Source organism: Gekko japonicus, unplaced genomic scaffold (assembly GCF_001447785.1).
Source record: "Gekko japonicus isolate JY-2015 unplaced genomic scaffold, Gekko_japonicus_V1.1 scaffold143, whole genome shotgun sequence".
Classification (NCBI taxonomy): Eukaryota; Metazoa; Chordata; class Lepidosauria; order Squamata; family Gekkonidae; genus Gekko; species Gekko japonicus.
This window is the reverse complement of record NW_015175974.1, coordinates 111,615-137,192: the sequence shown is the minus strand read 5'-3', so window position 1 is coordinate 137,192 and position 25,578 is coordinate 111,615. Positions and strand designations below refer to the sequence as shown.

At 41.7% G+C, this 25,578-nt stretch overlaps 1 protein-coding gene across 3 annotated transcripts in view; it reads left to right on the top strand.

Annotated features, from left to right (window-relative positions):
- Positions 1-25,578, top strand: part of LCLAT1 (lysocardiolipin acyltransferase 1) — a 178,323-nt gene that overhangs the window by 89,363 nt on the left and 63,382 nt on the right. For all 3 annotated transcript variants that reach the window (XM_015426113.1, XM_015426112.1, XM_015426114.1), the window contains one exon: positions 5,278-5,394. In XM_015426113.1, coding sequence (XP_015281599.1) covers positions 5,278-5,394 — 117 coding nt within the window. The remainder of the gene's footprint in view (positions 1-5,277; positions 5,395-25,578) is intronic.

Here is a 25,578-nt window from a genome sequence, read left to right as displayed (position 1 = left end):
GCCCATCTCCTGACCCCCCCCCCCATTACTTCCATTGGTTGCAGGCCCAGCACAGCTCCGGTTTCCCCAAATTGCTCCACTCCCAGCAAGCATGGTACAGCTCCTGGCCTCTGCTACCTGGCCCACAGCCTCTCTCAAGGCTCCCCCCCACCGCTATTCCTAGTGGCTTTTGGCCTCTGCTGCTGAGCTCACTGCATTTCCCAGCCCCTCTGCCTCCATTTGCAGTAAGCCCAGCATAGCTCCCGGCCTGGCCCACTACAAAGCCATCAGCCCATGTTGGAGCCACCAGAGGAGGTAGGTTCATTGTCTGCATGCACGGACAACAAATGTGTTTTTGGAGGAGGGATTTAACACCTCTATTGTGTGTTTTTTAGAATGTTCAGATTTTTCTGAAAACCTGGGGAGACCCCTAGATTTGCAGAACAATCTGTTATGAGCAGGTGTGGCCCCTATCCATAGGTTTAGATATCCACAGAGGGGGCCACACTTGAGAAATAATAGATAAACATGTCCAAGGAAAAGGCAAGTTTGACTTTTCACAATCTTAACAGACATTTCACTATACCATGATACAGCTATACAAGGCATTCTGCATGAAACTTTAGCCATATTCATAAGTAACACTTTATTCATGTACTAATTAAAATTCTACTTTTACTTGTGGCTTAAGGCAGCTTACAAAGTCATAGTTAAAACATTACAGTTTAAAACCAGTAGTTACTTAGATGTAAGGCAAGTTGCATTTTCAGCATCTGTATCTCCAGTGAAAAAGATATATTTACTACCTTGTACATGTGATGTTAAAAACTGCTTTCTTGTATGTTCTTATGCATGAAATTAACATTTAGAAATAATCCTTTCCTGGCTGAAGGCATTCTTATCTTGGTATTTGCCAAATGCCTCAGCATGGGATGTCTTCCATGTTTCACAACACCAGTTTTGGTTACAATCATAGTTTCCTGGATGTGATTGGAGCAAGGCTGTTAGCTGAAAGATACACTTTAAGCATACTTCATAAAGTACATTTTAAAGTCCTACATGGTTTGTAATTATCCCACTGTATGTCTAACATTGTAAAAATATTGGGTTGAGTTCAAGCCCCTGTTGTGTGAGTGGAAATCATTTGTATGTGGTATGTATGTATATCATGGTTTCTGCAGATTCAGTCTTCCCTGTTCCCAGGGTTTCCTGACTCTCTGTTCAGGAGACTGCAGAAAGAGGGAGGAAAGCCTCATTCTGGAAACAGTTGTGCAGGTCCCATTCTATGGCAATGAGACTATAACACAAAAGTAGTACATAATACCGTTTTTATATAATTTCTATGGATCTGTCCCAGAATGTTGAAACCAGAACAAAAGTTGCTTAGCTAGCCTGGTGTAGTCGCTTTTATTTGTTCAGTATAAATGCAGGCATTATGAAGTACCAGAATGGGCCCTGTAGAGATGTGAAAGCCTGGAAGCATTCAGGTGGAAAACCCTGAATGTGTTTTTTTCCAGTTTTTCTGCTGGGAAATTTGGGAAGCACTGAAAAAAATCATATGAAATATTTTCTCTTTTTGAATATGTAAAATGCTCTCTAGGGCAGAGGTCATTTCGGGGGGATCGCGGGGGAACGTAGTCCCCCCGGGTGAGGTGCGGGGGGGTGGGGCACATGACGAAGCTCCGCCCCCTGCTTCCATCCGCCCCGCTTCCGGCCCTCATTCAGCCAGGAGGAGGCAGGAGAAGAGGGAGGGTAAGTTGCTTCCTCCCCGCCTCTCCCCACCCCTGCCTGCCTGGAGCCAGGGAGGGTCTTGGCGGGGCTTCCTCACACTCCCGCTGGCCTTGCAGGTCCACCGCCGGGCCCCTGATGTCAGGGGGTGTGGCATATGCTAATGAGTTATGCTAATGAGTTCCCCTAGCTCTTTTTCTACGAAATGACCCCTGCTCTAGAGCAATGTTCTTCACACTGAAAATGTATATCATGAAAAAGTCAGGACTTTTTCCAGTTTTTCCAGTGGAAATTTGGGTTGGGGGAGTACTGAAAAAAACCACTCTTACATATGCAACATTATATTTTTTTTGTTTAGATCTAAATAATTTCAGCAACAATTAATATGCTATAACATGTTTAAGGACAACACATTATTAAAGTATTCAGCATTTTTAATGTTCTAAATAAAGACACATATAAGATATAAATGATGCATTTTATGTTGTTTAATCAGTAAAAGAAGTTTAGGCTTGATATTAAAGTAAGAATTGCATGTATTTCAATTTTTCCCAACAATTCACGTTTTTTTCTGAGGAACAAAAATTGAACAAAACAGGGTTTTTTCCCCTGCAGCTTCAGAATTTCTGGAAATTCTACATCTCTAGGGCCCTGTAATTATTTAATAGTAATCTCTGGAGAATTGAGGTTTATTACAGAACTTTAGTTGCTGTAGATTTTCCGGGATGTGTGGCCATGGTCTTGGCATTGTAGAACCGGACGTTTCGCCAGTAAATGTGACTGGCATCCTCAGAGGTATAAACACAGAAAGATGGAATACTCTCTGGGGCTTGCTATTTTATTGTTGGTTTAGGAGAAAATGTTTTTAACTATTATTGTATGCTGTCTTGAACCTTGGGGAAAGGTGGGATATAAGTGTTTTAATAAAATAAAGGAGGGGGAAAGATGAGATAAGGAGAGTACAGGACAGACAAAAGAAAATACTTGTTTACTCAACAAGTAATTTGTGGAATTCGCTGCCAGAAGATATAGTGATGGCCAGGAGCCTAGACGGCTTTAAAAGGGAGTTAGATTCTGGGAAGGATATCAGTGGCTCATCTACCATGGTAAGTAAAGAGAATCTCCATATTCAGAGGCAGTAAACCTTTGAAACCCAGTAAAAAGAAGCAACATCAAGGGAGACCCTTGGCTTCTTTGCCCTGTTTGTTGGCCTTGAAGGGCAACTGGTTGACCACTGTGTGAAATGGGATGCTGGACTAAATCGGATCACTGATATGAATCAGCAAGGTTCTTCTTATATTCTTACCTGATGTATGATAAAGGAAGGATGGAAAGAAGAAAGTAACAGTAATCAGGGTGAAAGATTATCAGGACAGAGACCAGAGCCAAGGAGTTGGTGATGTTAAAGTGCATGTCTGAGGAGAGAAGCCGCATTGACTTAGCAACAGATTGATTCTTTCCTCCTCTTAACAATATTCAAAGTTGAAGCCTGCTTGATTGGGAGCATGCTGGTGATGATGTCAGTAAAGAGGAGTTGAGGGCTTGAGATAAAATATAAAGTCTACATACTGAGATTTTGATGGAGATATGGGAATAGTTTTGATCTGAAGTATTTCTGTCTTTGCCTTTCTATCCTAGCACACTTGCAATTGGTTATATCAACCAGCAAGGCCCCCTGTTGCCCCAGAATCAATCAAGATGTGCAATAGTGCTGGAACTCTGACGTTGCTAGGTAGTTGGACACACTTGTTTCCATCATGTATATGAAAGCAACAAAGTGCAGTTATTCTTAGAGCAGGTTGCCAGGCAAAATAATGCTGTGTGATGGCAGGGTAACTGGTTGATCTTTTCCTTCTACATGCTCAATCATGAATAGAATAATAATTAACCAAATTCAAATGTTTGCTCTTGCATATAGCAACTAGAATTATGCTAGGAAGTAAATTGAAATGCTGAAATTTGCTTTCATAAGATTGACAATGGAGACTGTACAAATATTGGTCAGGTTATTTTGACTATGGCATTGTCATTTTAGAGATACCATAATTCCATTTCACACTGTCGTGCTTATCTCCACATTTTTAGATGCAATGTAAAAATCATTCAAGATTGTAGACACATTTCTTTTCTGTGGGCCTCTGGGTAATACCAGAACACTTCTGTGTCTCCCCAGGAATAGCTTTGGAATGTTCTGGAATTTTAACCATTAAATAACTGCTGAAATCTCTTCTGGGAAGGGTGAATCTGATTATCCCTAATGAAGATTTGTTGTTAAAGATGCCTTCTAAACTTCTGCTTTCTCGTCTTATGTTGTTACCTCTGAATGTGAGACATGAAAAATTGGTGCTATTGATCCTCAGAATGCTTCCCATATCTAGTGAGGCTGGGCAGATTTTTATCAACTATTTTTACATGGAAAATATTAATCTCTAAAATTGGATTCATGAAAATATTTTTATTTATTTTATTTAAAACATTTATATGCTGCCTTTCCACCCAAGTAGGGTCCCCAAGGTGTCAAACATTTTAAGGCATTAAAACAACTAGTAGCATTACAAGTGGATGTAACACCAGTAAAAATGGGCAGCTGTGAAACTGTAGGTTTCTTTTTTGTAGTCTTTCTAAGCATCATACATATTGATCATACATGTATGCACATGACACTCTCCTCTCTTTTGCACTTATGCATTGTAAATCACATTAGTTATGCTCTATAATTTTTTTCATAATCAGATATTTAATTCCAGCTGCTCTTGGCTCTTTTGAGATCGTTAACCACCATATAAAAATAACCCTGTTTACTTTGTTTATTCAGTATTCAGTATTCAAATAAACATGTGAAATCAGATCTGAGGTGATTTACATTGGGGGAAAATTCTGTTTCATGATTTTACATCTCTGCCTGTTGGAAAGCAACCTAAACTGACATAATGTCAGAATATTGTTCCTTGGCTGAGTTTTTTTGGTCCCATGTGTTCTATTAACACATCCATACCTCTTTATTGGTCAGTGGCAACTTGATTGGAACTATTTGGGAAGCCTTCTGTGAAGTTCAGGCAGATTTTCCATCAAGATGTTCATGACTCTACTTAAGGTCTCTTGGATATCCTTGTTTTGTCCAACTTTCCAGAAGCCTGCCTGCTTGCCTGTCTGTCTGCTATCTGTTTTCCCTCTATGGAGGTCTGGAATGGTAGCCCAATAAAATCACTGTCTGAAGGTTTTGGGACATTGTTCTGCAACGGCTGTTAAATTTGGGTATTCTGATTTTGTCTTAGATGCCGGGATTGTCGACAGATCCAGATTTGAATCCCATAGCTCTATTCCTGGCTCAAGGCTCTGGGTCTTAAGTCTGCCAGTATATTTCTGATAAAGGCATAAGAACAAAACATGGAGTTTTATGTTTATGTAAGAAAGTAAAGCAAGTACTTCATAGTATTGTTAATGTAACACAAGTACTTTTATAAATCTCCTTGATCCCTTCCTCCACTGATGTATTTTCTGATACTGCATGTTATAAAGCTTAGTCACTGCACTGATTTTAATCAGTGTTTATGCCATTTATATCTTTAGAAAACACCAAAGCCCGCAGTAATGAATTTGCTGAAAAGAATGGACTTCAGAAATATGAATATGTCTTGCACCCAAGGACTACAGGCTTCACATTTATAGTGGAACGTTTAAGAGATGGTAATGATTCCTGGATTTTTTTTCTTTCACTGTTCTCATTTCAAAACAACTCATCTTAGATAAGGAATGATGTTGACTATTAATTACTTGTGCTGATTCTTGGAAAGATATGGCCACACCACAGTTGTCCATGCTCTGGTCTTATCTGGATGGATTACTATGATGTATTCAAAGAAATTCGAAGAAACTTTAGCTGGTTCAGAATTTGATGGCCAGGGTTGCCTGCCTTGAAGAATCTACAGTGGCTTGTAGTTTGTTTCAAGGTCACTCTAGACATTATGGCATCCGTGGATCAGACCTGCAGATGCTGTCACCATTTTAAAGCAATTTAAAAATGACACAAATTCCTGATCCTGACTGGGCCTGCAGTAGGCGGAGGCTCTCTCCATCCCACCCTTGCCCCCCTGCCTTTCCAAGTGAAAAGGCACAGGGGGAAGGGAACAAAAGTGTCTCAGGATTGGGCCCTCAAGGCATTTTTAAATCATTTTAAAATGGCAACGGCATCCAAGTGGTCTGACTTATGGATGCTGTCATGTCCAGATTGGCCCTCAGGATTCATTTTAAAGTGTTGAAAGCTTTTTAAGGCCTGTGCCAACGGTATCTGCCACCTCGTATATTAAACTGTCCATCTCTTTGGATATTGGTTGGCAGACTTAGTCCAGTTTACCCTGTCTTCTGAAACAGAACTTTCTCACTAGTGGAGGCTGGAACACCCTCACTGGAGATGCTTCCTTGGCACCTGTATGGCCATCATTTAGATGCCAGACCAGTTCATTCTCTGGCATCGTTTAGATGCCAGACCAGTTCACTCTCTGGAGTGTTGCTGCATTCTGCTAATATGAATTCAATCCAGGCTAATTTTCCACTAAAAAAAGGGGTGGGGTAGTTTCCACCGATTCCCTTTTCCTGCGGCAGACCTCCAGTTTGCTTCTCATGCTCTTCCTGAGGGTCTCCTGTTGCCCAGGAGCAGCATTTCAGGGGGATCCATGGGCTGCTATGGAGAGATGGGACAGCAAAATTACAAAGCAGAAATACACAGTAAAGCAGAAATACCAATCAAAAACTGTGTCAATGAATGAACACACCAATTGAACACAGTCTCCTCTATAATGAAATAATGCACAAAAAATAACATGTATTTGTAACAATGAACATAATAAACCACTTCCTCTACTACTGTTTGGTGGCAGTTTGGTGTAGTAATTAAGTGCGCGGAGTCTAAACTGGGAGAACCGGGTTTGATTCCCCACCCCTCCACTTGCACCTGCTGATGTGACCTTGGGTCAGTCACAAGCTCTGGTACAGCAGTTCCTGGAAGAGCAGTTTGTGTCAGAGTTCTCTCAGCCCCACCCACCTCACAGGGTGTCTGTTGTGGGGAGGGGAAGGGAAAGGAGTTTGTAAGCCGCTCTGAGACTCCAAGTGAAGGGCGGGGTATAAATCCAATCTCTTCTTTTCTTCTTCTTCTCTGTTGTGAAACACGCTGTGAACTCAAAATGGCATTCAAATACAGATATACCCCAAAGTTCATAGTGTCCACAGGACTATTAATCAAACCGGAGGCATCTCATGGCTGAAAAAATACCCAGTGATTTCTTGGTTCACAAAACTCTCAAGGCTCGAGAATTGGGGCAGATTACTGAAACGGAGCATGGATTTTTATTAAAGTTTCATGCTCACATTCCAGTGTTCTACATTCGACCTAAGGTTCATAAAGCTGGCTTGCCGTCTCCTGGTCACTCAGTTGTTTCAGCAACGGGCTCCATTTTTGAACCATTGGCTCAATATGTAGATTTTTATTTAAAACCTTTTGTTCCTTTGATACCAAGCTTTATTAAAGATACTACTGATTTAATCTCCAGGATTGAGGGTCTTGTGATTCTGTCAGATGCAGTGTTGGAAACCTTGGATGTGGGAGCTTTGTATTCGAAGATCCCACGTGATGAAGCAAGATTAGTAGCTGAAATCTTATCTCAATCAAAAAACAGATTCCGGACCTCCTACTTCTTTTTTGTTACAACTTATTGATTCGTTCTTAGAGAAAAGTTATTTCAGATTTGGTGACCAATTTTACTTGCAAGTTCGAGGGGTTGCAATGGGCAGTCCTTTTGCTCCTAGTATAGCTTGTCTGTTTGGCTTGGTTTGGCTTGGTTTGAGAAGAGGTTTATTTTTTGTGATGAGATTAATTCTTTTTTTGATTAAGATCTGTTTTTTCAAGAGATTTATTGATTATTTTTAGTGTTCACTGATTATGAACAATTTGATGGCTTTTTGGCTTGGTTAAATGGTTTGCATGATACTGTAAAGTTCACAGTGCATTATGACAAAGATTCGGTTACTTTTCTTGATACAGTGGTTTATAGAATGTCTGACAATAAATTGGCCACACGTACCTTTAAGAAACCCACGGACAGGAACACATATTTGCACTATTGTTCTTTTCACCCAGTACATTTGAGGAACAATATCCCTTATGGTCAGTTTTTGTGGGTGAAAAGAAATTCCACCTTTTGGCAGGACTTCCATGCGGATAGTGTTAGATTAAGGAGTCAGTTCCGTGAGAGAGGTTATCCATTCAACACATGATATAGCAATTGCAGGAGATAGAAGTGATTTCTTATCTAAGGCTTCCAGGTCCATCACCCAGATTTGGGATGGCATCATGTGTTCATTTGAATATTCAAGATATGCATATGGAATCAAAAAGATCAATGAACGTTATTGGCACGTGGTGCAGGATATTCAGGTTGTCAGGTGACATCTAAAATTGGTTTTAAAAGAACTCATAACCTTAAAGATTTACTTATAAAATCTGATTATTTACAAATATCGAACCAGGAACCACTCCTTAGAGGCCACTTCAAATGTTATTCCTGTGCTGTTATTCACTCATCTTTACTTATAAAATCTGATTATTTACAAATAACCTTAGAGGCCACTTCAAATATTATTCCTGTGCTGCTTGTTCTATGGCATTGGAGATTAAAGAATTCACTCATCCCACTTTGGGATTTAAATTCAATTTGACCACATTTTCTAACTGTAATACAAAAAGATGTGTGAATTGTGCCATCTGTGACTTTGGGCTTTTACATATTGGGAATACCATTAGACCTGTAAAATCAAGGATTTTGGAGCACTGATCCCGAATTCGAAACCACAATTTTGAAGCTCCACTTGTGGATCATTATATTAAGTATAAACATGAACCTGACTCTTTGCAAAAAAAATTGTATGTATTTAAAGGACATAGATATAATAATGTTGATGTAAGTAGAGTGTTGCTTCAACAAGAAGCAGATTGATTTATAAATTTAATACCATGGTTCCCTATGGCTTGAATCAACAATTGGATTACAGCTGTTTTTTGTGAATGTTTCTGTGTATATGGTTTGGGTGTAAGGGATGTAACGCACTCTCTTTCTGTGAGTGCAGGTCCCTTTAAATTTGAAAGGGTTCATTCCTTTAAAAGTTAAGTAGTGGAGAGGCTCAGTGAGCACTTGATTTGAATGAAAATGGAGAAGCAGTAGCTGTTTTGTAGGAGTAGTCAGTGATTTTTGGAGTGTAAGGTGAGTTTTGCTAAAATGTGGATTCTATGAGAGTGTGTTTCACCAGAGTTTAATGGATTTTATTGGCTGTATTTTTGTAAATACATTGTTGCAGACGAAAACATTGACTATTGGTAAAACACCAGCGAAATGCAGGAATTTGGAGCTAGCCATCGTGTGAAGTCACAAGTTGAAATCGCAAGCCATCTTTGTTTTCCTTACTACTTTGAGCCGTGTTCAAACTGGGGATCCTCTTCAGCTCTTTGCTTGCGAAGTTTTGTGAACCAAGAGATCTCCGGGTATTTTTTCAGCCATGCGATGCCTTCAGTTTGATTAATAGTCCTGTGGACGCTATGAACTTTGGGGTGTATCTGTATTTGAATGCCATTTTGAGTTCACAGCATGTTTCACAACAGTAGTAGGAGGTGGTTTATTATGTTCATTGTTACGAATAAATGTTGTTATTTTTGTGCATTATTTCATTATAGAGGAGATAATTATGGAGAGATGGGAAGCAAGAATGTTCTTTTCCACTGACAGAAGTGCCTTGTGTGAGCATAATTTAGTCTCGCTCCAACCCACTGTGCAGTACTGCTACTTTTCATATGGTGGTAAATTACAGTATATAATCCTGTGTTTATAGTATCTTTAAATATTATAAGATGCTTTGAATATTATTAATGGAAAAATGAGAGAAAACATTTTAAATAATAAAGTAAGTAAAATGGAGATATGGCATAAGAATATGGCCCAGTTTGGTTACTTCATAGGTAGAATTTTTGGATCTGTTCCCTCAGCCAATTCCCCCCCCCCCCGTTATCTAGGCCAACTTTTTTGTTAGGTTACATATGTATGTTACAGGGGTCTTCTGAGTATTCCACTGCAAACCCAAATCTCTCTCTACAATGCCACAGCTTTCTGAAGCATTTATTTCAAAGATCTGGTGTTATGATGGGCCTTTCATATTGAAATTTGACATGCACAGCCAATTCTTATTGACAGGAAAAAACACCATCCTTCCCCAATTTACTAGAGTGAATTGGTGGCTGCAAAACATTTGCAAAAGTTTTTACCACTAGGGCACATTTGTTTATTTACTTCATTGTTCCTTGCCTTTTTATATAATGGAGGTCCAAAGCATCTTACATCATTCTCTTCTCCTCCATTTTATCATCACAACACAAGGTAGGTTAGGCTGATTTTTCCATCCTTCATTTTACAGTTGAAAATGATTACAAAATTAATTTTGCTATGCTAGTAATACTGACTATAGCTCAGGCCATTTGGAAGGATAACAGAATTAAACACATGGGAAAGTTACATCCAGGTTATGGTGGCAAAGATTTCAATATCTATATCTTTGCAGACTTTTTTTCCCCTTGTGCACAGATGACAACCTTAAATGCCTCATGTTTTTCTGCGAATAAATTTTGGCTTGTGGCAGTTTCCATTCCTCAGGCTGAAATGCATTCCCTTCAGGCATAAGTACATTATATAGCTCCAAAAATAGGTCAGTGGCGAAGGGGAAAAATGTCATGAGAAGCTTAATTGCTTTTTTAACTTTGCAAAAAATTAATTTCATTTGTCAAGAACCCTGATTAATCTGTATTGCAGGCTGTCGTATGAATGAATTACCTGTTATATTATAAATGCCACTGTTATATGAACCGTAAAAATACTAAGGGAGAATCTGAAGTAATAACCTTCAGAAGAAACTTATACTCACCTTTTTGTTTTGAGCATTAGCAAAGACCTAATGTTCACTGAGGTGAAATATTGAACCTTACTAGTGGTTTATTTACTTCAACCTCAATCTCATTAATAGGTTTTTTGTCTTTATTTATAGCTGCTTGACCTCTAATCTCCCAGATTTAAACCACTGCTGTTGTAGCGTGATTTCTTACAGGTATTAGTGGAATTCACAAATGGCTGCTAGAGAAATCCCTCTTGTGAAACAACAGGTGCTTCTTCTGCCTGCTTCCAAACATAACCTGTGTGTGGGCTCCAGCTCTTACTTTAACCAGCAGAGCTTGCAGACCCCTTATGTTTTACCATGGGGCAAATTAGTTTCAGTCTGACATAGTTGCCATCTATGTCTGTGTCTCCTTTAGTTAATAGTGGATTCTCGCCAGGCCCATATAAATTGTCAATTAGAATACATTAGCTCAATAAATGCCCCGTGAAAAGTCTTATGTGGACCTCCTGTGCCACAGCCGTGCAAAACACTAAACTACCCACACCTCTTATCTGGGCATTTGTCATGGAAGCCAGATGGCACACATGGTGGGGAGGGTGGGATTGGAGCAGTTACTGGAGATGCCATTACGGAAAATGAGAAGCATATGTTAGGCTGATCTTTGAGAGTGGGCTTCTGGGGTGGTTGCTGTAATGGGGAGACTGTTGTACAGGGTCAGCATGCCAGTCAAAAGCAAATTGGATCGATCAACTTATAGTTCCCCCCCCCTTGTAATGACATCTTGTTATTAGTAGTTTAAAGTAACACAGATATTTATAACACATTTTAGTTCTTACTGTGCTTTTCAGTCAAATAAATTTGCTCATAAACGGTACAAACAGCAATTTTAAAAAGTGCCTCGTTTTAGCTCTAAAAGCTTAAAACCGTGTTTCCTGAAAGCTGCTCTGGTTTCAAGGCAGGTAAAGGAGGAAGAGGCATTACTTAAGTTACCATGGATACAAGCAGTATACAGCTTTAAAAGTTAAAACCATCACTTTGTTTTGAGTCTGGAAACCAGCCAACCATGTAGTACAACTCCTTAAGAATGGGTATCACCTGGGTCCTGTAGGTGTGTGCTTCACAGACTAACTACTGCATTCTGGTCCAGTTGGAGTTCCTCGATAATCTTCAACAGCAGTTCTACTTACCGTGCATTTCAGTAGTTTAATTTAGAGAGATACCAAGGCATGTACCATAGTGGCTAGGTCTTTATTACTCAGGAAAAGGACACAGCAAATGTCCAAAGTGTAGATAGGAAAAGACAATGTGGACATAGCCACCACCTGGGGTTCAAGCATCCACAATACAGAAGAAAGGTAATCATCAAAATCATCAAAATTCTGAAGTCATCTTCAGAAGATCATTTTCTCTTGATGGCTATTTCAGAAGAACTTTAGCAACATTTAGTATAAATATTTAGAATATTCTCCATTATTAAATATGATTAATTCTAATTATGAGTATGCTAAATACCTTTTCTCTTTACAACCCATTCCAGGATTTCTCTCTGCAATAATGTGGACGTTTTCAACTGTCTTTTTATGTCCTAGTTTGTCATATGCACAGGTGAATCTTCCAGCATGATAGAATGCAACTTCTTAATGACATTATAGTGAGTGAGATGTTTGAATAAATCATACATTATTGGCTAGATCCTATGAAAAACTCTTGGAAGGAACTGGAAAAGCAAGTCTTCCTGATCTTGCCCTTTCCCCTGTGCACCGAAAAAATAATCTGCTGAGGGTCTCATAAAGCAAAGGGGGCTGCAGTGAGAAGGGAAATCTGACAGAATAGTTTCATTTTCTGCCAGCAAAAGAAGGAGGGGGATGAGATTTTGCCCAGTTCCCTCTGTGTTGTGCATCTTCTAAATTGCACATTTTGTTTAAGAGTCCCACAGCCCTCAGCAGTGGATGATTGGGGTCACATTGAACTGCCTGTGGAAGAGAAATGCATGGAAGACTTGCTCTGCTCCCACAAACTTTTCTATAGGTCTGAACCTTCTAACAACAACAAAACGAAATATTGAACAGACAGCAGTATAAAATTCATTATTTTCAAAGGTTTGAGCAGTAACATCAAAACATAGAGCAAAGCTTGAGTCAAGTGGCACCTTTGAGTGTGAAACACACATCATTTTTTGTAATCTATACCAGGTAGCAATTTTGCTGCTGTCTTCTGAATGAATTGAAATCTCAGAGTAGTCTTCAAAGGCAGCTTAGGTGTATGTAATCAAAACACGGATAATAATGGCCAGACCTTGATTCTCTAGGAATTACTGCTGTTGACGCACCAGCCAAAGTTGATTAAAGATGCTGCACCTTATCGGTGAATCCTGTACACCCATGTGTAGCAATAGGTTTGACAATACTTCCAAGATATGGAGGAGTGCAACCTACCTAAAACAGGCTGAAACCTCTTTCCATGATTAGCCATAATATCAGCCAGCAGCACTTCTGCCTTGTCTGGGCTGACCTTTAGTTCCTTGGTTTATTGCCACTTGTAGAATCTGTTCACGCCTTCCATTCTTTTACCTGCCTCTAATGGAAAAAAGGATATAGAGTTGTATGTCATTCTCATAGTGACAGTTTGTTCTGAATATTCAGATGGCCTCTCATCGGTTTCCTGTAGATGTTAAATAGCACAGGAGACAAGATAAGGAACCCTGTCTGACGAAGGGAGCTTTGACTCTTGAAACCTTATACCCTGAAAATTTTGTTGGACTCTAATGTGCTGCTGGACTCAAATCTAACTATTAGACTCTGTATCAGAAGTGTCACAGAGTCATGGATCAGCCTCCTAGCACTATCTTCTTTGATTGGTCAGCCAGATGGAAAAGGAAGCACTGAAGAGTGGTGCCTCTACTACAATCTCAGCTTGCAGGTTCAGGAAGGTGTTAAAGTCAGTGGTATCAAAAATTGTTGAGGGTCCAGGATACTGATATTTATCAACAGTTTTTAAAAATTAGGTAATGTTGCTGTAATAGAAAGATTTTACAGTTGTTCTATTAAAAGTGTAATCTTTGAGATACAAGTATCTGTTTCAGTATGCAAATTGCAGCTGGCACACTTGCTGTGACTCAAAGGAAGCATCCTGGTATTAAAACTTTTTAGTGTAAAGCATGTCTGTGAAATTGAGTAAAAGGATACAAAGCAACTCTTTAGTGCTTTGTTACAAGATATGGAAAAACAGTGCATGAATAATCAGAAACATGAGTGGATTTAATTTTCCAGATTTGTTTTTAGTAATTCTCTGGTTTTTTTAAAAAAAATTGTGTATATACATAAAAGAAAGTGATTAGGCATTCTGTTTGTTCTTTAGTTGAATAGATGTCCTGAGTCCTTAATAGATGTCCTGGGTCCTTACTCCTGACATATGTTAGAGACTCAGTGCTGAAAATTTGTTCAATACTACATTATCAAAACAGGTCCAAACAAAAGTGGTTTTAAGTAGCTTAAAGATATAAACGTATACTTTGGGATCTGTTCAGAAGTAAAGGGTACAATAACTGGTTCGTTCACTGCGATTGCGTCTCTGTTGTCTCTGACAGTGCCATCTGAACATTATGATCCTACTTAAAATAGTAAGCAACCTCTGCATAAAGTAGTTTAGTGGTTTCTATGGTAGAAAGGTATTGCAGAGAATGGCTTCCAGACATGTGTAGAACATTTGGAAGCCAGAACCCCTGATCCACATCCCCACCTGTAGGTCAAACGTAGTGTTCTCATGATCATGCTGTCAGAATGTCTTGGTTTTGGGGGGGGGGGGTGTTTAATGGCAGAAACAAACAAACAAAAATCCTCTGTGTTGTACGGGGAGAAAATCAGTTAACACAACCAAAGCATAACTTATGACGGCAAGATAGTGTTGCAAGAATCCCAAGCACAGAATTCTTAGTAACAGGTTCAAAATTATTTATTGTAAATGAAAGTCTGACAAAATCAAATTTCTTGCAGTGACTGGTATCTGATCTTAAAGCCAGACTAGGCACAAAGCTTACTTAAGTTTTGTCTAAGTTCTTCTGGTGAAGCCATTTTCAAAAACAGATTTTGCCACATTCCCCTTGAGAAAAAAGGCTGGCAAGAAGCAGGAAGCCAAGATGTCTTTCCTAATCTAGCCCATACAACTTCTAAAGCTACAAGGTTAATTCTTTATTAGAACCTTCCATGAGAAGCAAAGTCAGGATTAGCTGGAAAGTCTTGTTTCGTAATAAGAGAGAGCAGGTTAAATACTGCTAACCTTGTTAAACATACCAGGTTTTGAAATTATGTAAATGAAAGCAAGGACGAGTTCATCTGTGAGGACCATGCAGGAAGGAAGCAGGGCCCCTGAAATATTTTATAACAGAGATGCCACACTTAAGAAAGAATCCAGGGGTTCTGCTGCATGACTGACAAAGGAATTTTATGTTTACATACCAGGGAGAAAAAAACCTGACGAGATATGCAGGGATGGGCTTTGGCCAATAGATTAAAATTTCCACAGCCTCCCTGGGCTCTGCTGGAAGCATGAGATAGAGCCGAGTGTTATCTGCATATTGGCAGCAATGCAGCCCAAATTTCTGGATGGCCTTTCCTGGTAGCTTTACATAGATGTTGAAAAGCATGTGGGACAAGATGGAACCTTGCAGAACCCTCAGGGCTGGCCCCAGGTTTTTTTGCATACTAGGTGAGGTTACCTTCTGGTGCCCCCCCCTTCCATACGCCCACCAATTTTCAAACATTAATGCACTTTAGGAAGAATGCAAAGTTGGGAGCAATTTGAAGGCACTTCACACTCACTCACACACATACATAGTTAATGCAGATGCAGCACATGTGTCTTCTCCCTTGCCAGCCCCCTGTAAAGAAACCCTGCTACTAGTTGCCTTCTTGTTTTGTTTTTTTAACTTTATGTTGGTTTCTTTGGAGCATTTTTAAAACAATGTGGAGCATTTTTAAAGCAATGTGGCAGGATACAAATGGAATGAACAGATAAAGGTTTCTGAGCATCTCAAAGGATGAAACAGGCAGATGCTGGCAGCATCCATTTCCCAAAAGCTGTCTCTCAGCTTTCACGGAGAGGTCCAGTGATTTTTTTTTAAAAAAGTGATCTGGTAAATGTGTGGATGAGAAGGCTATTTAAGTCACAGTACAGTCTTGGGCTGCTCAGTATAGAAAAAAAGATGTCTAAGGAGAGACATGAGAGGTTTATAAAGTTATTAATGATGGGATGAAGAAAATAGGCAGAGAGAACCTTTCCCCCCTCTCCCATAATACCAGACCTTGGGGGCACCTAATTAAGTTGATGGGTAATAGATTCAGGATCCATGCCCCAATACAGTAAAACTCTGAATACTGGAACGAGGAAACAAAATTATGAGAAAGCCTTGGCTTCTAAGCCATGTTTGTCCCCACCCCACCCCACCCCCAGGGCAATTGGTTGGTCCCTGGATGAGGCAGGACACTGAACTGGATGAACTGCTGATCTGATCCAGCTGAGCACCTCTGTGTTCTTAACTTCAGTATTCTTGTTTTTTGTACTTGAAATTAAAAAATAAAATCATTGCAGAACCAGGTGCTGTTTCTTTCATAATTGCTCAAGTTATGACTGGAGTAACTCTACATGTGCACTTTAAAGGGCCAGGTTATAAGATATTATGGGATTTATTATACCCTTCCAACAAAGCAAAGGAGAGTGTGTACTAAATGAATAATACTACACGTGGAAGACAGTGGCACTAAAGCTGACTCAACAGAGGATTTTCCTCTGGTGGCCATATTTTTAAAAATGTATACATACACATCTCCCCCCCCACCACCACCCCAGTTACATAGTGAGGAAAACTGATGCTGACGGCGGCATACCACTCTTCCAAGATCTAATACCTAATTCCCTGCCCCCTCCATGACCTACTTGAAAGTAAACCTTCCCTGGATCCGGCTGCAAGGCTTTCCCCTGCTGTTGCGAACCAGCAGCTCTCCCTCTCTTGGCAATTCAGAGGCTTCTTCCCCCCTCCCAGTGGAAGAGCCTTTTTTCTTTTAGGCCCCCCCTCCTTGCTCGGCCCCTCGAGCAAACAACGTTGCCTCTTTAACCCTTTCAGTATGAGACATGAATTAGAATGCTTCCCATCCTGTTTAAAGCTCCCATACAGGCGGAACGGACTTCAGCCAGGCTGTCATAGGGTGGCCACTCCTAGCCATGGATTATGGTCCTTGCTTTGTCTCAGAAAGTCTTCCTAACAAAGTTTGAGTCCAGTGGCACCTTTAAGACCAACAAAATTTTATTCAAGGTATAATCTTTCATGTGCAAACATACTTTCTCAGATGCTCAAACCTTGCATAAATCTTTGTTGGTCTTAAAGGTGCCACTGGACCCAAACTTTGTTCTGCTGCTTCAAACTAACACGGCTATCCCACCTGAAAGTCTTCCTAAGCTCTGCTCCCTGGCCAGATCTTTGCTTGGAACCTGGCTTGGCGAGATCTGTCCATTTCATCTGTGGGCAGAGGAGACAGTAATGAATCAGACAGTCTAACAGTATCAAATGTCCTCCTAAGGGCAGGCCCTTCCCCTAGGAGCAGCAGCAGGAAGTAAAGGTGATGGAGGGGGGATGTTCTTCGTTTCGCTTTAGCTGTTCCACTGTGAAAACTGTCCATTTATACTCACCCTCTTTCCTGTTAATTAACCAGTTTTTAATCCACAAGAGAACTTGTCCTTTTATCCCATGACTGTGGAGTTTACTTAGCGGCCTTTGATGAGGAACTTTATCAAAAGCTTTCTGGAAGTCTTGGTAAACATGATCTACTGGGTCACCCTTGTCCACCCATGCAAGGAGGAGGCAGAGGCAGTTTCATCTGATTCTTTGTTACTGCAGCAACTTGTGCATCATCGTATTTTGTCCTTGATGATCCCTTGACCTGCAGTATGGGCTTTTGGAAGCTTTAGGAGGGCTGCTGGGAGAAAGAGAAAATGGGGAAAGATCTGCCTCAGTGAGCTCCTGCTTGGAGTTGGTAGGATGCAACATTATGGAACCTCAACTTAGATGAGTCAAGGAAGGGTTTGTTGCCAACTTCATGAGTCCCTAGCCTAAGCCTCACCCAAGATTTACCCCGCATATAGAATACTGAGAGAACTGCAAACAGTTGCTCAGTGCAGTATGTGAAAAGCAGGGGACTGATGCAAGCTGTCCTAGACCTCTGAAGTTACTTTTGGAAGTGTTCCATGCATGGGTTCTTAGGGTAGCTACATACATTACAGCTCATCAGGAATTGCTTAAAAAAGCCATTTTGTGCCTCTGAACTGAAACCTATGAATTAGCCTTTATGCCTGGAACCCTGTTTCCTACAAGTGAATGGCCTTGAATGGTCTCTGGTTATCTTCTGAAGTCTAGTTGTGTGTGTTGCCAGAAGAAAAGCTGCCTCTCCCCCAGATTTAAAGTGTGTTGTGGTTTATTCCAGAATACACATCCTTCAATACTACAACACTGGCCCCTAGAGGACATTCATGCGAATTCTGTATGTTTTATTAATATGGATTCTCAAAATGTGGCCTGCATAGAGGGGATTCACATGGTTGCTAATTGGCCTAATTTAGAAGTATCATACTTAAATAGTATTAATCTTTACTTTCCTGTTGTAAGCATTTGCTGTGTTGCCATTAGAAGTTACGAATGCCTGAAGATGTGCTTGGTTATCCATACTGATTGGAATTCACTCACAGACTATGCTTGCTATCAACAATGGCATTGAGAAGCTATTGTGAGCTTAGAGTTGGGATTCATTTTCTCCCTGCCCTCCTTTTTTTTCTTTTTCTTTTTTTGTTCCCAAAGCACACAGTTTGAGACATGTTATTTTGAGGAGACTTGTATATTTGTGTCTGACAATCAATTGGTGGGTTTTAGTGGAAAACTCTTGAAAACATTGACATATTTATTTTGGCTGGGTGTTGCCATGGGTACCAAAGTTGAAAAGTCAAAATATACGTGGCAGAGATGCTTGGGAAAATGTTATAGTGAAGTCAGAACTCTCTTAAAATAGATTTATTGGAAAACACAAACAGCAACACTTTGCTTCTTATGAAATACTTGTATTATTAGAAGCATGATATTTTTTCCAAACTTAGTTCTGCCAGTTTTTTTCCCTTGTCTGAATAGTAAGCATTAAAATTGCATGCAGACAAGAATAGAGACCCAAATCTAGCCAGTTGCTTTGGGAATAGATATCATGTACACAAAAGGGTACTTCACAAGCAGTAAACCCAGCACTGGTAGCTGTGCACACTGGGAACCCTTGATGAATGGGTGCTGTGTGTGTGTCCTGTAGTAGGTATGAGAAAAGCTGATGGTATGAGGAGCTTAGCTGACCAAATCTCCAATTCAGAAGTTGTGGCAGGTCATATAAGCCTCTAGGAAGTGACACCTAGATGGCTGCCAAGTAGTTTGACAAGTACCACAGCAGGGGAGGACAATGGAAAGCCAATCTACCTCTGATGGTCCCTTCTTAAGACATTTCCTAAAGGACTTTTGCAGCCCACATGTTTTTTTTCTAAACTCTGCTCCTAGCTCTGTACAGTATGACAAACACATCCTGAGGAAAGGGTTCTTTGTCTTGTTCCTTAATTTGGCAGGGGGGGGCAACACTTACCTTAGTCCCCCTCCCCTTCTCTGATTTGTCAAAGCCACAGGCTAGTTGCTCAGCTCACTCTACAGAAAATGCTGAAGGAGGGAGTTATCTTACTGGAGACATAGAACTTTCTAGAATCTTACTCCTAGGAGACTTATTGTGCTTTCTTTCTTTGTCATAAACAGACATGCTGTGGCAGCTGAGGTCCAGGATTGGTCTGGGGTAGTTTATGATACAAAGAGCTGACCTCTCAAATTGTGGCAGGCACAGAAGATCTGATGGTATTGTGGGTTGGACATTAAACCTGTTAAGTATAAGTGTCCTTCAATGAATCCAGTACTCTTTTTGTGCTCCCCTCTGCCATTGTAATCCTCACAATAATCCTAACCTACCTCACAAATTGGCAGAGTATCACTGGCCTATGAGCTTCAGAGTATGACTGGGCTGTGAGATTGGAGATTTGAATCTGGGTTGAGATGGTGGAGGGGAAGAGAAGTGAGTCTTACTACTTCCTCTCTCCATGAATTCCCCACAATTTGGCCCATTTAATTAGCACTACAATTGGTGGTTTTTATTCTGCTGCTGCTTTTAATTATGCTTGTTGCTGTTTATCACTACTGTGTTATTTTATCAAGATGGGTAGCCCTGTTAGTCTGTCTGTACTGGTAGAAAAGAGCAAGAGTCCAATAGCACCTTAAAGGCTAACAAAATTTGTGGTAGGGTATGATCTTTTGTGAGTCATTGCTCATTTCTTCATACCCTACCACAAATTGTGTTATTTTATGTTATTTGTGAACCTCCTTGAGGAGCGTGGGAGAGAAATATTTGAAATTAAATACCATGGAATTCAGCAGTACAAGATTTGGTGATATTCACTAGCTTGTATAATTTCAAAAAAGGATTAGAAAAATCTGTTGAGGATAACAGTAAATCACAATGGCTCAAAAAAAAAAATGTAATAGTTTTGCTGGAGCCAAACTAGGCATCACTGACATTTTCATACCCTGCTTGTAAATCCCCAGAGGCTGCTGTAGAAACTGAAAGCTGGATCCAGCAAGGCACAGTTCTTATGTTCATTGAGTAGCATTACCTTTAGCAAGCAGATTGCACATTGCATTGAAATTAATGAACAAGAAACATCTCAACTCACAGGCCTGGGAAAAAACCTCTGCTTGAGCCTTTGGAATGCTGCTACCAGTCAGAGTTGATGGTGCTGGACTAAATGAACCAAGGTTCTGACATGAAAAAAGAGTGTCATATGGTCAAATAAGTTCAATAGACCTCTTGCAAGGACAGACAGTAGTGTGCAGCCTATACAGTGCTAGCAATTCTGCTCCTTGCACATGGTGGGGGGTGACTGCACATCTGATGTGTTCTCTCTGGATTTTTTGCTAGAGTATGCACAGCATTGTGAGCTAGAAGAGTATGGAGAGAAATCAAGGGGACCGAGTGAGAACCCCTAGATACTTGCTCCTATGTAGGGAATTGTAATTGCCACATGTTTTGTACAAAGACAGAAGGTTTGGCAGTATAAAGGGGCTAGGCCACTTCAGAAAAACTTGGTTTCAGCCAACAGCTGTTTTACTTTCGATTTTGTTATGGCACAAAAGATGCTGTTGGTATGCCTGGACAACATAAAGCTCTTGAGCCAACTGCAGCCTCCTCATAAAGGAGTCCCATATGCCCATTGGTTTGCATCCTTTCCCCACCTTAATGTGAGAAAGTATAAATTGTGCTCTAGCCTATCAAAAATGTGGATAGGGATGGAAGGATGCCTGTAATGATTCCTTGTTTTATATGTGTGTGTGTCTCTTTAAAAGTTTGGTTGCATGGCTGAGATATATTAGAGTGGTTGAAAAGACAAGAGTGGTGTGATTGGTGATTGACAGAGAGGGGGAGGGGTTTTGGAAATGGTTCTGAGTGGATGAATATGTATGTCTGTCAAGAGTGACAGTTACAGGTTTGACAGTTGATGAAGACAGTTGATTAGTCAGTTCGTTCTGAGGTCTGGGAGAGAGACAGTCTTGTTGTTATACAAGAGTTAAATTCTGTGTATGAAGAAAAGTTGAATGTATAAGGAAACAGTAAAGTAAAGTTTAAGGAAACAAAAGTTATATGAAAGTCTGAGTGACAGACTGGAGTGAAATAAGAAACGTATATGATCCTGAGTAATGAGTTACAAAGTTACTTGAAAGATCCCTGTCAGAAAGGGAGCAGATCTTGTGTGAGACACAACGCAATTGTTAAAATTATTCACATTACTGGTTACATTGTTCTACACTTTTATTTATGAGTTTTTTAAATAAATCTTCTTTTATTTAAGTAAGCTCTGAAAGGAATACTTCCTCAGGACCACATTAGTTCCTAGAAAGCCTAAAACTCAACCTACCTACCCAGTAATAGAAAGAGTAAAAGCATAAAGGTTTGGAAATCCTTTTAAAATTTCCTGGTGGCAGCCGGATATACCCAGTAAAACAAAACATAAAGAACACTTTTAAAGGGAAACCAGACCTCCCCAGAAAAGGGGTCGTCACAATGCCCTTTTCAGTATGTCTACATCATTGTTCTTTCCCTGAATTCAAAGGAGTTCAGTGGCGTTGTTGGCAGTTTGTCTAACTGATTGGGGCATTTTTGCGGCCTGGCCCACCTGCACCTGGCATTCACCAAGTCAAGTAAAAGCCTTGTGTGGCTGTGGTTGCTGAACTGTGGTCTAGATTAATTGTGTTGTATGGGTGTGACCATAGGCTAATGGCCACTGTAAATGGTGAAAGGCTATTGCTGGGGGGAGTGATGATTATTGAAGAGGTGGTGGTTGAAGGAAGCACTTAACCTCCATGCATTTAATTTCCTCATTCCAAATCGACTGCATCTTCATGTGGCTTTTTTCTGTAAGCATTTAAATGTAGAAAAGCATACATTTAAAACCCTGCTGGATAAAAGCTTCTGCCAGTTTGAAACAGCAAAACAGGTGTCTACCCGCTGCTTCTCTGCTTCTGAATGCCCCCTGCCAGAAGTAACTTTTCCTCATCTAAAGGGCCTGTTTTATATGCATGACAGGATGTAATTTAGGCCTCACTCAGGGAGGAGGAAGCAAGCATGACCCCAGAAAGATACAAGAGGGAAAAGGGGGTGGAATAGCTAACAGATGGTGGTTCAACGGGACTGTGATGGTCCAGGTAGCAGAGAGAGAATACTTTAAATTCCAGAAAGAAAGGGTATCTGGGCTACGGAGAAGGGTGGGGCCAAGGCATGGAGATAGATTAAGATCTGTGAGATGGAGACGCACAGCTGAGAGAGAGAGAGAGAGAGAGAGAGAGAGAGAGCGCAATGGGTAGAACTGTTGTGGAATGGGAAAACAGAGAAAAGTGGGTAACAGGTGGAGTTAGGAAAGATCAATAATAATTAGGGATTCATGAACATCTGCTGGTTTGTCGTCTTCATCAGTCATGAACAGGTACCTGATTTTTTGACAGTTGGATAGATCTTCGATTTGTTCATTGGTGTTTGAAGGTTGCTTCACTGTATTCCTTTCTAACCATACAAGGAAAACCTGTCAAACAGAGGTTACAGATCTCTGGATTTGCTGTGTTTCAGCCTTCCTCTAGTAAAGGGATTTGGGAGGTGGATTAGAAACCCACTCTCAACTCAGCTGAAGTGGGCTTCTAATCCACCCCAGATCACTGTGACCAGTTCCACAAAGGAGTTGTTGCACCATCGGTCTCCTGTTTCCCCTGGTTGGACTGCTCAGTTTCCCCTGGTTGGACTGCTGCATGGCTGCATTTTGGCCTGCATAACCCCCCCCCCCGATTTCCCCCGCGTCTTCTTGATCCAAAAAAATAAGGCTCTAGAAGACGCGGGGGAAATCAGGGGGAGATGCAGGTCAAAATGTGGTGGCACAACAAATAGTGGGAAATTGAGCAGTTCAACCAAGGGAAACGGGAGACCGAGGGTGGAACAACTGCTTTTGCAGAATCGGTATGCGTTTTGGAGGGAACTAGGTAAAATGGTTTTAAATGGATCCTCATGAACTCGTAGGATTTTTACACTGAAACAAAACAAAATTGCCTTTGTATTGTAGCTCATTTTTTGGCTTCCATTTAGACCCCTTCCAGTCCAGCTTTCACCCGGGTCACAGGACAGAGACAGCACTGGTCGCCCACACAGATGACCTCTGGAGGCATCTGGATTGGGACGGATCAGCAGTGCTGATGTTTGTAGACCTGTCGGCAGCATTCGACACAGTCATCCATCAGCTGATCCACCGCCTTGCTGACATTGGGGTCCAAGGGCTGGCCTTGCAGTGGCTTATCTCCTTTCTTCAAGGTCGGGGACAAAGGGTGGCAGGGGGGGATCAACTATCCCAGAGGCACCCACTGGATTGCGGAGTGCCTCAAGGGGCAGTGTTGTCCCCGATGCTTTTTAACATCTATATGCGCCTCTTGCCCAGATTACCTGGAGGCATGGGCTGGGATGTCGCCAGTATGTGGATGACACCCATCTCTATCTGTTGTTGGGCGATCAGTCCAACTCCAAACCAGAAGATCTAGACCGGGCGCTACAAGCCATGGCTGGTTGGCTTAGGCTGAGTTGACTGAAATTGAATCTGACGAAGACGGAGGTCCTTTGCCTGAGCCGGAGTGGTCTGAGGGTAGGAATCCCACTTCCGACCTTCGATGGGGCTCCTTTTGTGCCAGCGCCGGAGGTTAGGAGTCTGGGAACCGGGAAGTCAGTCAGTACAGGATCTCAGGAACAGCGTCCGAGGTGCAGAGCTTCTGGTCTGAAGGACTAGTTTGCCAGCACGATATGCTAGCAGTCAGTGACCTGTTCAAATAGTGTGCTGGGTCGTTAACTCATTAGCACTGCCTTGCGAAGTCCTTGATTCTGCTAGAACTCCGGGCTCATTGTTCTCCGACCGTGCAAGCGTGCCTCCTTGCGTCTGGTTGCCAAGTCCCGGCGTCTCTGATTCCTCAGCTGGTCGACAGGTGGCAGAGAATCGGGTGGTGTACTGCTGGGGCCAGGCACTGTCTGATCGGCTTCAGGTGCAAGCTGTCCTGGGGTTTGGTATTCATCCTCTCCGGCACTTAGGTTTGGCAAGGACTCTCATGCCTCTGATGATGTTAAAGGCACGGAGTCCTCCGTTTCAGAGCTCCCAGGTGCCGGATCGGGGGCAGGCATGACACCCAGGTAGTAGCCACTGCCAAATCAGCCTTCATCTTCGGTTGATCAAGCACTTGGTTCCCTTCCTCAAATACGACAACTTGGCAACAGTGATCCATGCAAGTGTCACCTTGAGATTGGACCACTTTAAGGCTCTCTACATGGGGCTGACCTTGTTGCAAATCCAGAAGCTGTGGCTGGTACAAAACGCTGCAGCCAAGCTGTTGATGGGACTTCCAATCCGGGAGCACATCCAACCTGTGCTAAAGGCATTGCACTGGTTGCCGATAGCATACCAAAGATGCTGGTTCTTACCTTTAAAGCCCTTTATGGTCAGGGGCCTACATACCTGAGGGACCACCTTTCCCCATATATTCCCCAGAGAGCACTGCGTTCAGTGGTCCAGAACCAATTGGCATGGCTCCCGAGTCTTAAGGAGGCCAGGCTGTCAACAACCAGGGTTAAGGCTTTTTTGGTGGTGGCTCTGTTCTGGTGGAATGAGCTCCCAGAGGAGATCAGGCCCCCGTGGAACCTTTTACAGTTCCGCAGGGCCTGTAAAATGGAACTCTTCTGCCAGGCTCTCTGGGGTATATAGGGGGAAAGGTGTTCCCTCAGTTATGTCGGATCCTGGCCATATAAGGCTTTAAAGGTAAGAACCAGCACCTTGAAGCGAATCCGGTATGCTATTGGCAGCCAGTGCAATGCCTTCAGGACAGGCTGGATGTGCTCCCTCATGGGGAGACCCATCAGGAGCCTGGCCACAGCATTTTGCACTATCTGTAGCTTCCAGATTTGCGACAAGGGCAGCCCCATGCAGAGAGCGTTACAGTAGTCTAATCACGAGGTGACCATCGCATAGATCACTGTTGCTAGATTGTTGTGTTCGAGGAAGGGAACCAACTGCCTAATCAGCTGAAGATGGTAGAAGGCTGACTTAGCAGTGGCTGTTACCTGGGCCTCCATTGTTAAGGAGGTATCTGGGAGCACTCCCAAGCTCCTAATCTCTGGCGCTGGCACCAGCGGCACCCCATCGAAGGTCGGGAGTGGGATCCCTACCCCCAGTCCGCCCCGATTCAAGCACAGGACCTCCATCTTCATCGGATTCAGTTTCAGTCGGCTCAGTCTAAGCCAACCAGCCATGGCTCGTAAC